Source organism: Notolepis coatsorum (assembly GCF_963971535.1).
Source record: "Notolepis coatsorum genome assembly, chromosome: 17".
In the NCBI taxonomy this organism is placed as follows: Eukaryota; Metazoa; Chordata; class Actinopteri; order Aulopiformes; family Paralepididae; genus Notolepis; species Notolepis coatsorum.
Genome location: NC_140181.1, coordinates 95651972 through 95666856, shown reverse-complemented (window position 1 = coordinate 95666856; position 14885 = coordinate 95651972). Strand labels below are relative to the sequence as shown.

Genomic DNA, 14885 nt, shown 5'->3' with positions numbered 1-14885 from the left:
AGTATATGACTCGTCATAAAAATGTCACCATCACTTTCGTACCAACCTTGCCCTTATTGGATTATTTATGTTGACGAAACTGATGAGTTATATTCATTAAAGAAAGTTGATTTAATAAAAAAAAATACAAATTTAATCAGATTAATCACTTTATTCTCCCTCACAGCCCAGCGAGCTGATGCCCAATATCCTGTACCTAGTGCAGGAAGTCAATAGCGGTTAGTTTTTGCATGGAGTATAAGTTAATATACGTGGCAATGTATTCGACTGTCGCTAACCCATCTCAACTGACTTGACCCATCTATTTGGAATAGGGACGTGCATGACTGACTAAAATCATTTTCGAATAGTCTACTAAGACCGAAAATTCGACCCCCCCCCCCCCCCCCCCCAAAATATATATATATAAAAAAATAAAAAAACACAAAATTGTTATTTTCTGTTTCAGTTTAAATTCAGTTAAAATGTTCAGTTTCAGTTAAATTCAGTTATTCTTTTTAATAGAATGGATCATTAAAATCAAAGGGTATTGCACATAAAATAGGCACTTCAGATTATCTGACAATAAATCAAAATGACACCATTCACCATCGTAGCCTATAATAACAGCATTGCATTATGATTGGCCTATCAACCAGTTTTAAAGGGGACATGCATTGCTATTCCTAGCACTATTTGGGCAACTTTACACAATTCCTGTGAGTCTATTGAACACATCTGTATGTTTAAAAAAAAAACGCATTGATTTATATTTCTAATGAAGTACTCAAAAGCCTCATTTTCCAGCCTCAGGATTTCAGGCTGTTATTGGATGGGCTCCGCCCATAAGCGCTTTGAGTGAGAGTCACCCACAGTCTCTCTCTCTCTCTCTCTCTCTCTCTCTCTCTCTCTCTCTCTCTCTCTCTCTCTCTCTCTCTCTCTCAATTCAATTCAATTCAATTCAAAAAGCTTTATTGGCATGAAATTTCTCTCTCTCTCTCTCTCTCTCTCTCTCTCTCTCTCTCTCTCTCTCTCTCTCTTCCCCCCCCCCCCCCCAGGGAGAAGCCAGGTTGTGTGTAAAATGCGTGTGTGTTTCCCCGACAGAAGCTCCTCTCTCTCGCTCGCTTGTTCTCTCTCTCTCCCTCTCCCTCGCTTGCTCGTTCTCTCCCTCTCCCTCGCTCGCTCGTTCTCTCTCTGCCTCGCTCTGTTTGAGGAAGTGAAGATATTTCCACTCGCTCTGCTGTCGCTGTCAACCATAGAGGGGGCGTTAGTTATGCAAATCAGTACCCTATTCACGTCAGCAATACCATCAAATCAGAACGGCTTAGTTGAGTGAGGGAAGATCTCGTGAACTCGAGACTAGACTGATGAGTCAATATGGTAATTAGAGACAGAGACCCATTGATACTAACCCCTATTACTATAAAACAATGCAAAATACTGAAAAAAGCCATTTATAATGCATGTCCCCTTTAATAAACAAACAGAAACAGTAGCATGTGCATATTTTAGATCAATTAGGCTATGAAAATTAGGCTGCCTCTGAATATATAAAATGTATTAAATAAGAATGGTTTGCTTCACTTAAAAAAATATATATATATATATTAGCATAATCTTTTGTTTTTACTTAACGACGATTTATCGCTTGGATGCCACCATGTTAATCAATGGGAGGACGAGCACATTTGCGAGCGATTAAACTATATCTTAAATTATGGCTATGTGTCTAATACTCAGAAAAAATAAATAACGCACATCCTCCGTTTGTTTTTATACAGGAAGTTAACTAAATTGAATATCAGCCCCACCTGGTGATCAGGGGCGGTCCCAAGACTTGCATGATACATTTTATACATGATTAAGTAACAATTTCTTTTCATTTGATATTTTTTTGAAGATTTGAGAAATATCTATATTAAACACAACATTAAGACTGATTAAGAACTGAAAAAAATGAAAGAAAAAAAAAGTCCATTGACTGTCTCCCTCTATAAGTTACATTTACAAATAAGGTCTAATGTTTTGTTTTCAGTGACTAGGACTTGTACCTTACACACTGCTGCCTATCTGTAAATTATGTCTTAATGTTGTGTTTAATATAGCTATTTCTCAAATCTTCTAAAAAATGTCAAATGAAAAGAAATTGTTACTTAATCATGTATAAAATGTATCATGCAAGTCTTGGGACCGCCCCTGATCACCAGGTGGGGCTGATATTCAATTTAGTTCACTTCCTGTATAAAAATATGTCAGTGTTGTGTTGTCTTCATGCTTGAAGAAGACCGGAAGGGTCGAAACGTTGCATCTGCCTTTTTGTCAAATAAACACCTTGGAACTACAAATGAGTTGCGAGCCCCGCTTTGTCTTATGTGTCTAATACACCCATTGCTTATCAATGCCTTGCTTGCAGTCAACATGTACTAAACAGATTGTTTTTTCATCAGTACATTTCCGTTTTATACCGTTTTGAATACAAGTATAGTTTCGGAGAGTTCTAGTAATTTCAGCGAAAATAGCCATTTACACAACAAAACACGTTGTCATTTTCCAGCGGATTTATGAATCGTTTTCAAATAAACGCTAGATTATCCAGACTATTTGTGTTCTTATGCACGATACAAAAGCCGGCTGAAAAATCATTTATTCGTGCCGCGCTCAGCGCCTAATGCCACACACACACACACGCACACACACACGTTGTGAAATCTGTGAAAAACAACTCTGATTAACCCAAAACTGGTAACATAGATTCCTTACCTCAGATCAGATGTTCTGCAAAAAGATTAATCCAATTCCTGATCGCCATTCCAAATATTGATCGCGTTTATTGATCCAACGTTATAGTCCGAAACGCATAATCGAAAGCTTCTCCGAGCCTCGGCAGGGAATCTGGTAACAGACACTGCTTGCCAGAGATGGGAAAACCCTGGACCGGAGTTTTTATCTGATGCACTTTTTCACTCAATTCAATCCAATGATGTGCATTACCATCCGGGAGACGATAGGGGGCGGTATTTTCCCTTTTTGAGCTCAGAGCCATTCCCAATGATAACGTCAGGCTGGACGGATGAAAAATTCATGGATATCGCTAATAAAATAAATAACGATTAAATAACGAGAAATCTCGTTATTGGCAACCAACGCATGGCGGCCAATAACGAGAAATCTCGTTGTTGGCAACCAATGTGTTAATAGCGAACGTGATATAATCCAACAAGCAAACTAGCCGGCTGCTGTCATTGCTAATGGCTAACGCTAGCGGAGCAGGTGAACGTAAATCATTCATTCTGAACGTTACATCACTGATGCTTGAAATGCCTGAGCTTAGTGAAACAACAGGGCAAACTTACAAAACGTTGCTACCATGTAACATATCGGGTCTCTCTTTCTTCATCTTTCTTTTTTGTTCTCCCAGCTGTTAACAGACTGTTATGCTACCTGGCTATAGCTAGCGAGCTGTACCACTGTTCAGCGGTGTAACAGTTAATAGGGTCCCCTCTCAATGCACTACACCGTGTAGATGCCGGTAAAAACAAGGGAACACATATTTTTGGAGACAAACGATATTCGCATAAACTATTTCAGGGTTCGCACAAGGTCCTTGGAAGTGCTTAACCCTTTCTGCGCCAACAACGAGTTAACTCGTGTTAGCCCGCCAATAGTTGAGCGCCAACAACGAGTTAACTTGTTGTTATGATCGTTATTTCTTTTATTCGCTATTACCATTCATAATTCATCGGGGCAGCCTATGCAGGCTGTTCTGAGTGTGTCTGAGATCGCAGACGGTCAATACCGCTGCGCTGCCTAACGCCTTGCGGCCGCTATTGCGGCCGCTATTGCACTCCATTTGAAACGATGTTGTTTGTTTTCTGGGCCGAGCTGAGCCGTGCGGGCAGGGTTTAAATACTCCGGCAAGACAGGCGCTTACAATGATGCATCAACTAGCCCCCCCCCCCTCGTTCATATGCAATGCCGGATAACGTGGGACGGACTACCGCGACCAGTACTTGGAATGGCGATCAGATAATTGGATTCTTTTTTTTGCATTACATCAGAGACAAGGTAAGGACTATATATATCCAATCTTGCGTTGATCCGATATTATGATCCCGCGATCTGTCTGTGTGGAATATGTGTGTGCTGTGTCCCGTTGGACATCATCACGGCACGAATGGGCGCCCCGCTCTAAACCACATTTCATGCTTGCATGAGGAAGGATAATACCGATAATCTAACGTTGATTTCAGGATGATTCGATAATCGGGCGAAAAAATCCAATGTGATAAGTGGATTTCACTAAAGGGCTGTTTTCGCGTCTTTTCCTGGGATTACTCAGAATCACCAAAACTATACTCATATTCACCACGGTATAAAACGGAAATGTACGGATGAAAGAATTATCTGTTTTTTGCATGTTGACTGGAAGAAACTCACTGACAATCGACAACGTTATTAGATCCATAGCTATAATCTTTAATATAGTTTTCAGCACTGCAAACACGGCATTCTCCTCATTGAACAAAGCGCTGGCACACAACGGCCCAATGCCCATAGCGCCCTCTGGCGTCCAATGTGTTAAAGTGCAAAAAAAAGTCAAGGCCTGGAATTCTTTAAAAACAGCTAATCTTTTTAACAAGGTGCTTAAAAAGTCCTTGAAATTCAAATCAACCATTCACATTGAAAGTTTAGTTAATCCATGATAACATTTGTCTGAATCAAGACATCATTTTTTTTTAATTAAATTGTAACTAATTGTCGGAAATTGGTTTTAAGCCATACATATTGGATCCGGTATTTTTTTTTATAAAGAACAGCATTTAAAAGTGAATCGTATCCTTTTAAATGCCCTTTTACAATGAAAAATAGTGCTTGGAAAAGTATGTGTAATACTTTTTGCAATGTCTGTGGGAAAAAAGTAGTAGAACGCGCTCACCTCACTAGACTTGACACTGGGTGCTGTAACCTCCAATATCATACATAAAAATAGGGAAACAATGTCCAGGCACGCACTCCAGGTTTTTCCAAATTTATTCGCAGCCTGTAATCATGACGTTTCGGTGTGAACACACCTTCTTCAGAATGGCTTGCATTGTCTGTGGAACCCTGCTATTCGTTTTTTGTGATGGTGTGTGTGGGTAATGAGCGCCCCCCTCCCTCACAGCCCAGCGAGCTGATGCCCAAGCTGAAAGAGATGGTCTTTCTCTCTCTCTCTCTCTCTCTCTCTCTCTCTCTCTCTCTCTCTCTCTCTCTCTCTCTCTCTCTCTCTCTCTCTCATCTCCCTCACAGCCCAGCGAGCTGATGCCCAAGCTGAAGGAGATGGCCGCCACCATGGACGGGTTCTACCGCTCCTTCGAGTACATCCAGGACTACGTCAGCATCTACGGCCTGAAGATCTGGCAGGAGGAGGTGTCGCGCATCATCAACTACAACGTGGAGCAGGAGTGTAACAGCTTCCTCAGGACCAAGGTCAGCTCCCCTGTCCTTAGAGTGTAACAGGCCCAAGGTCAGCTCCCCTGTCCTTAGAGTGTAACAGGACCAAGGTCAGCTCCCCTGTCCTTAGAGTGTAACAGCTTCCTCAGGACCAAGGTCAGCTCCCCTGTCATTATAGTGTAACAGGACCATGGTCAGCTCCCCTGTCATTATAGTGTAACAGGACCATGGTCAGCTCCCCTGTCATTATAGTGTAACAGGACCACGGTCAGCTCCCCTGTCCTTAGAGTGTAACAGCTTCCTCAGGACCAAGGTCAGCTCCCCTGTCATTATAGTGTAACAGGACCACGGTCAGCTCCCCTGTCATTAGAGTGTAACAGGACCACGGTCAGCTCCCCTGTCATTAGAGTGTAACAGGACCAAGGTCAGCTCCCCTGTCATTAGAGTGTAACAGCTTCAGGGCGGCTGGGTGGCGCAGCAGACTAAGCGCTCGTCACCAACGCATGATACATTGGTATCGAATCCGGCTCCGGCTTGGCCAGCGGGAGGGAAGCCGGTGGGTGGTAATCTGGTCGTTGTAAACAGCGACTCCTACAGGTCGGTCAGGGCGCCTGCACAGCAAGGGAAGGGAGATGGTGAGGGTAGTGTGAGCCTCCCACACGTTACACCTCGCTACACCTACACCTCGTTACACGAGAGTCCTCGCTGGCAGGTGAAAAGAAGTGGCTGGCTGACTCCGCATGTATCGGAGGGGTCATGCGATAGTATCTATCAACCCTCCCTAGACCGACCAGTGGGGGGCACATGCGAGCAACGACCAGGAAGGGGAGGGCGCAATTGGCACGACTAAATTGGGATGGGAGAAAAACAGGAGGAGAAAAAGTGGATCAGAGTGTAACAGTGTTAGATCCTGATCAATCTGGCCAGTATCACGTCTTCTTGTGTTATCCTCTCTCCATCCAATTCCTCTGCGTTGTGTAATTTTAATGGTCCTGACGTCTCAGATACTGGCTGAATATAATCCTTATCTCTCCCCGTTAGTACGATCCGCAAACTATAATAATTCTCCACCTCCGTAAGAATTCGACACTTCGACACAGCGTAATACCTTATGAGGAAAAGCGTTGTTTATTGATATAAACGGAAACCTCAGCTCAGATGTTAACAGATTGTATTGTCCTTGAAGAGTCTATTCTAATGATCTTTCGGTGTGTTCAGTCTATTGTCCTTTTGCTATTCAGTCCACTGGTGGTCAGGCCTGGTTGTCAGCCAAGACCATCCTCGTGGTAGCCGAAGCTAATGATGATGTGGCATCCTTCCTTCCCCCCCCCCCCCCCCCCTCTTCGTTGGTGAGAGGAGAGAGTCCCTTGGTCTCTTCCCTCCTGTGGGATTCGTTTCTTTGGTCTGCCTCACACCCGGAAACACTGTTCGACTTATAGATCTTCGTCATAGCAACGATAGCCCCGCCCCTCTTCTGGTTGTCATGCGACGCGCTGTCATGACAACCGTGTTTAACCTTTACACACATTTCAAAACGTTTCTCTCTGTCAAAACCTCCATCGCGCTGCCTCTGTGCCCTGTGCTGCTCCGGTATCTTTGTTGTGTCTTAGATCGGAATTCAAAACAAACACCCTCCTAACGCGGCCTGTGCCTGTGAAACCGCTTCTTCTATCACCGTCTTCTAAGCCAAGCACATTTCGACCTCTCTGACCTGGCACCTTTAGATGCTACCATCTCCCCCCAATCTATACATCACATACATTGAATAAACCCCGTTTCTCTCAACAGCTTCCCCAGAACCAAGGTCAGCTCCCCTGTCATTAGAGTGTAACAGCTTCCCCAGGACCAAGGTCAGCTCCCCTGTCATTAGAGTAACCGCTTCCTCAGGAGTTATCTGATCCAGGACTGGCAGAGTGACATGTTGTTGTTGTTGTTGTTGTTGTTGTTGTTGTTGTTGTTGTTGTTGTCGTCGTCGTCGTCGTCCTCAGATCCAGAACTGGCAGAGTGACATGTTGTTGTTGTTCTCAGATCCAGGGCCCTATTCCCCGTACCTGGTTCAGCTAAGTCGATCAAAAGTCCCATTATCCAGATTCAATTAATCCGATTGAATTTGAATCCGGGCTTTCCCTGTTCCTCGAACGCTGATTCAGTCTCGTTAATTCGAACCAGACTTGATACTCAGGATAATTGCGCGCGGCCGCCTCACCTGAAAAGACAGCAGGTGTCGATCGCAGAAATCCTGATTTTCTAATGGCATTGATTGATTGATTTAAAACTTTATTAACAGATTGCAGAATGGGTACAATACAGTACGGCTCAATAGCCTCGCCAACAAGTTAAATGCATATCTATAGGCACATTTTAAGTCCCTCATTACCCCAATCCATCAGATTATATTTATTTAAATGTGCCTGCTGGCAATAGGCTTAATGGAATGAATAATCGAATGAGATCTTGCTAGCGAAAATAATTATTTCAACTCTTTCAGAATAAGTATACAAAAACAAGCCCAAAGAGTATATCTAATTGATACGAATTAATAGATACTTATGAGGATATCTGTACTGTATGCGCTTAGGTATCATGTAATATAATAAATACATCGTTCCTAAAGTTTTCAGGCCGCGACCCCCCGAAATAACGGTGTCAGAGAGCCGTGACCCCCACTATTATATAGAGGTGGTTGAAACATGCAAACGTTCACACGCACACATATGCATTGGAGGCTTTTAACACGCACAATAACTACACAAAATAACACAATAATCAAACAACCATAAAATGAATACATATAGCGTGTTTAATTTAGAAGGCTATAATGTTCAACTCACCTAATGAGATGGATGGGCATATGTCCAGTCTGGGTTTAATTTTGGAGACAGCGACTCAGAGATCATCCTCCACATTCATTCAGACGTGATCTGTACTTATTTTTTATATAAGTCAGTGCAGATAATGTTTTTTCTAATAGGTAGGTATAGCTGTGCGTATTCCCCCTCAATTGATATGTAGTCGGCATCGGAGGTGGGCAGCGAGCTGGGACGCATTCTCCATCAGAAACAAGCGCACCTCATCCCGCAGCTCAAACAGGTGTCGTGCAGTATGTAGGAAATCCATAGGCTGAATATGATTTATTATCAGAATTTTAGGTCTATTATTTTACATTTCAAAAGCATTTCTTTTACCAGTTTAATGTATTTTAATTGTTTTTAATTATAGGCCTATTTCACACATTCTATGAAATCAATACATTCTGGGAATCATCTCGCGAAAACATTATTCAGAATGGTATAATGGGATCAAAGAGCACCTACGGGAGGCTGCAATTAGAAACTGGCCCCTGTAAATGTCCAAACACCCCCTCCCACCCACCCACCCCCTCCCAATGTACAGTTTCCTCCCCCTCGTATATATATTTTCTGTTAGGATCTCTGTTTAACAGTACTGTATATTTGCATATCTTGTATGTCACAAATGTAACAGTACTGTATATCTGTATGTCATGTATGTCATAAATGTCATGATGTATATCTGTATATCTATATGTTGTGTATGTCATAAATGTCATTATGAATTGAAAATGGGGGACCCTGATGTAAACAAGACGAAAGTCTTTCTCTGGGTCTGCATCCCCTTAACAATTGTGTGTATTGAGCCGTACTGTATTGTACCCCATTCTGCAATCTGTTAATAAAGTTTCCAATCAATCAATCTCTGAGGAAGGGAGCTGCCATTTTGTTCCGAGGGAGTGGCCAGCTTATATCCAGCTAACTCTCAAATTTTTCGATCTGTTGCCATAGTGATTTAGACAATTTTAGACGGGTAACTCTGTTAGCCAGGTACGAGGAACAGGGCCCAGGACTGGCAGAGTGACATGTTGTTGTTGTTGTTGTTGTCGTCCTCAGATCCAGGACTGGCAGAGTGACATGTTGTTGTTGTTCTCAGATCCAGGACTGGCAGAGTGACATGTTGTTGTTGTTGTTGTTTTTCTCAGATCCAGGACTGGCAGAGTGTGCACCAGTCCACTCACATCCCCATCCCCAAGTTCCCCCCCGTGGACGAGTCTGCCACCTTCATCGGCCGCCTCTGCAGAGAGATCCTCAGGATCACTGACCCCAAGTACGTCCAGTCAGACGGGGGTTTAGTACGAGTCTAACGTCCAGTCAGACAGGGTTTAGTACGAGTCTAACAAGTCTAATGTCCAGTCAGACGGGGGTTTAGTATGAGTCTAACGTCCAGTCAGACGGGGGTTTAGTACGAGTCTTAACACGTCTAACGTCTCCACCAGGACTGTCCTCGCCAAGAGTAAGGAGGTCAAGCGTTTTCCTGCCGTCACCGAAGATTTATATATTTTTAAATCGGTGGTAGAACCAGCTCTGTATAGAGACTGATAATCCTCGGCTTCCCTGAACCCGCATAATAATTGCGCAATATTTCTATGGCTTTCCGTCCATCATCAGACGCGTCTCGCGTTACCAGCGATAAACTCTTATCGTCCAGAAACTGGATGAGCTCTGCGTAAATCAATGCGTTTTTCTCATCATCTTCTCTCAACTCCTCAGCAGACACTGTTAAAGGAAGCTCTGTTTTCGAGAGTGTCTTTTAGCCTCTGTAGCCGGAGATGGCCCGTGAACTTAGTTTTCCACAGTTCATAGCTTTTTTCATCTCCGTCAAACGCTAGACGAGACCGTCTTTCAGATTGTCTGGTCGTCATGATTCTAGCACCCTGGGCCCATAACCTGTTGAATGTCGGCTATTGCTTATTGGCTAGACATCATAACACAGACTACACAGTATATAGAAAGAAGGAATAAAAACGCTGACAAACAGGATCCGTGTATCAAGGAAGCAACAATTTTATTTTGTGAAAGGTTGCTCTTGATATACACACTCAGCTGGTGTCTAATCAGTCCATCACTCAGCTGGTGTCAATGAGTCAATCATTCCCCAGGATGACAGGAGAGCACACTCATGATTGTCAACACTAATGTACCTTTTACATAATTAGTTTTGGTGGACTCGGTGTGATTCGGGGGGTGAAGTTGCAACATTGTTGCATTCTTCATTTGGTTTGGTTTGCTTTCCCACTGCAATTTGTCAAGCGCACCAAACTTTCTGAACAATGTCACACGGTCAAAAAGGGCGCTCGTCTATTGGATATATAGAATCCCAAAAACAGGCTTCGGGGACAGCTCTACAGCGCACACACCACATTATTATCAGGAGCAGCCCAGCGCAGCGCACACACACACACACACACCACATTCGAACACATAGATGGACAATTATTAAACAGAAGGTTTTGTAGATACTAGGGGTGGGAATCATCAGTTTCATCACGATACGATACGATATCGATTCTTTGGACAACGATACGATATTTGCCGATATCACAAAGTCTGCCACGATACGATACGATACGATTCAATTCAGGTGCCTGCGATCGATATGAGGCGATATTATGTGCCCATTTAACACAATCAGTCACATTTAGATCAACTAAAAAAAGGCTACGGAAATATCAATTGATGTATTTATTTTTGAGCTCTTCCAGACATTTAAATGAAAAACAATCTATTGTTTTTAATACAAATAGACCTCCTGTTCACTTTTGTTTTTATATATTGAGCTTTAACACACACACACAGACACACACAGACACACACACACACACACACACACACACACAGTCCCCCACAGCCCCCACCCCTCCTCCTTCCAAGTCCCCTCTTCACTCTCCTGTTCTCTCTCACGGTTAGCTGCTTAGCTTTTAAGCAGCCAACGCGACGTTCATTTAGATATTTAACGCGACGTTGGCATAAAGGAATGGCGACGATGCAACGCCTGTTATATGCATTTGACCCGTTGCGGGGAAAAAACTGCACAGACTTATATCTGCTCGCAAAATAGACGCTCTGTAGTGCTTTACAGCAGACGCAAACACTGCTGTAATGTGTACACGGAGTTTCACAATACTGGGCGCCGGCGGATATGACTCGCGGGGATTTTCAAAATAAGAGTATCGCAATATGAATCGATCTTTTTACGTTGCGTCGATCCTATTTGATTATTGATAATAGATCGATATATCGATCTGGATCGATGTATTGTCCCACCCCTAGTAGATACAGTACTGAATTGTGCCATCCGGACACATGCAATTTGAAATATGATTATAGAATATAGAATATCAGGCATAAAATGGTTATGCGATTAAAATGCGATTCATTCGATTAATTAATTACAAATCCTGTAATTAATTAGATTCCTATAATTAATCAGATTAATTTTTTCAATCGCCTGACAGCACTTGAACAGAATGAATAGACACATAAAAAAAGATATATATAAAAAAAGAAAAAGATTTTTTTTTTTACAAAAAGTAAAACATTTGAATGTTGATTTAGAATTCGAATGTCAACATTATGATCGAAGCTTCGAAGCATTCAGTACAGCCCTAGTCGCTAATGTATCTGTGGTCTGTGTCGGTCTCCAGGGCGACATGTTACATCGACCAGATGAACACCTGGTACGACCTGAGGAGCCACCAGGAAGTCACCAACAACCGGCTGTTCTCTGAGATCCAGGACACGCTGGGAACCTTCGGTCTCAACGGCCTCGACCGCCTGCTCTGCTTCATGATCGTCAAGGAGCTGCAGGTAGAACACACTCTATATATACACATATATATATACACATATATACACACTCACATATACACATATATACACATATATACACTCACATATACACACATATATACACACATTTACACACATATATATATATATATATACACACACATATACACATATATATATACACATATATACACACACATATACACACATACATACACACTCACATATACACATATATATTATATATACACATATACACACATATACACGCATATATATATATATATATATATATATATATACACACATATATAGAGGTGGGCATAGATACATTTTCTTAATCTAGATGAATCTATCTGCAATCCTGGAGTTAATCTAGATTAAAATGGCTCATTTGAAGTCTGCCGAAGGCATTCAAAATGTGTGTGTTCTACCCAAATAATGACCAGAGGAGGAGATGTATCCTCGCCTCTTCATCTGAGGAGTCACTAGCTGTTCTATCTCCTTGTTCAACAGCATGAACATGTCTCTTCTTTTTGTCATTTCCAGTGTTTCTTTTAAAACCAGACTTATCGTAATTTTCTGTGCCCTTGTGGCCTTTTTTTCCCCACAATTACGACAATCCATTTCTTTACACCAACATGTTGGTGCAAGATGTCCTGTTTTTCCACAACGAAAACACGGACCCTGGCCGCTTTGCCCGTCGCTGACCTTGTGCAATCTACTCGTCGTTGCATGTAACTGCTGGGCTTCCTTTGATGCCATTTCCATTGTTACACTGATATTGACAGTTCTCTCCAGTGTCAAATCACTCTCTGTCGGTAGTTTCTTCTGTGCACCTTCATTTCTTAATCCACACACAAGCCTGTCTCTCAATGTGTCTTTTAGTGAATCTCTAAATTCACAATGTTCAGCAAATTTTCTTAAAGCTGCAACAAACATTGTAACCGACTCTTCTTCCTCCTGGCTGCGTCTGTGGAACCTAAACCTCTCTGCAATAACCAAAGGTTTTGGTGAAAAATGGTGGGTCAGTATATCCACTATTTCCTGGTACGTTTTTGTACCTGGCTTTGCTGGCTGTAGCAGGTTTCTCAACAAATTAAATGTCCCGGGCCCCATTACAGTCAGAAATGTGGGAACTACTTTGTCCTCTTCAATTCCATTAGCTATAATGAAGCAATCAAAATGCTCAGTGTAACAGTTCCATTGCTCCACATTGTCATCAAACGGTCCAATATTTCCAATAACCCAAGCCATTTTTGTTGTAAACACTCACGACAGTCCAGTCGATCCTTCCTTTAGTGTGTCAAGTGGATTTCCTCTTCTTGTAGCTGTTTCCAAGTGCCGGGCAACGTACGTCGTTCACCGTGAGCTAACATGCTAACTCGCTAAGCTAGCGTTAATAAGGTAAACAAACGTCCCGACGGACTTCTTCTTTCTTGCATTGCGCAGATTCAGACGTCCTCGTTGCCAAATTGTGTTATATCCTGAGGACTTCTTAACATCACCTGTATAACAATGATTACCGGACCACTACTTTAGTTTGACACTTTATTATTCCGACTACAGCTCAGGTAGCCTACATACTTGTGCAATCACTTCCGGGTACCACAACGTCACGCTGGGAACTACGGCAAGTATTTAAGGACAATACATCACACAACTTTGAGAATAGATTAACGGCGGTAATTTCTTTATCGCGCGATAAGAGTCCGCCGTTAACTTAGCCCGGTAACGGCGTTAACGGCCCGGCCTTAATACATATATATATACACTCACACATATACACACACATATACACACATATATATACAATCATATATACACACATATATACACACATACATACACACTCACATATACACACATATATATACACATATATACACACATACAGACATATATACACATATATACACACACATATACACATATATACACACATATATACACATATATACACACATATATATACACTCATATATACACACATATATATACACACTCACATATAGACATATATATACACATATATACACACATATATATACACATATATACACTCATATATACACACATATATACACACACTCACATATAGACATATATACACATATATACACACATATATATATATATACACTCACACATATACACACATATACATATACACATATATATATATACACACACATATATATATACACACACACATATATACACACATATATATACACTCACATATATATACACACAGTCACATATATACACTCATATATATATACACACACATATATATATACACATATATATACATACATATATACTAGGGATGTCCGATATTATCGGCCGACCGATATTATCGGCCGATATCGGCAGTAAAATGTGATATCGGAAAATATCGGTATCGGTAAAAAAAAAAAAAAAAACAATAACAATTTTTTTTTTTTTTTTTTTTTTTACATTTATTTAACCTTTATTTACCCAGGCAAGCAAGTAAGAACCAATTCTTATTTTATTTATTGTCAAAAGTATGCATGTTGGTTTAAAATGTTCATTTTTACTTTTTTAATGATCATATTTTGCACAGATAATGCTTACATTTAGAAAGCCTTTTGAATGCATCCAGTGAAATTATTAGTTACCTGAAATTATTCCGTTTTTTGGGGGGGAAACCCTGCATATATCGGTATCGGTTGATATCGGTATCGGTATCGGAAATTGGAGTTGGACAATATCGGAATATCGGTATCGGTAAAAAAGCCAATATCGAGCATCCCTAATATATACACACATATATACACATATATAAACTCATGTATATACACACAT

General features: G+C 41.4%; 1 protein-coding gene across 3 annotated transcripts in view; it reads left to right on the top strand.

Moving 5' to 3' along the window:
* washc5 (WASH complex subunit 5) overlaps positions 1-14885 on the top strand; it is a 115865-nt gene that overhangs the window by 66227 nt on the left and 34753 nt on the right. For all 3 annotated transcript variants that reach the window (XR_014620654.1, XM_084332578.1, XM_084332579.1), the window contains exons 19-21: positions 5269-5448; positions 9407-9531; positions 11909-12071. Coding sequence is in view for 2 of the 3 variants with exons in the window: in XM_084332578.1 (XP_084188704.1) it covers positions 5269-5448; positions 9407-9531; positions 11909-12071 (468 nt within the window). In the remaining variant the exon portion in view is untranslated. The remainder of the gene's footprint in view (positions 1-5268; positions 5449-9406; positions 9532-11908; positions 12072-14885) is intronic.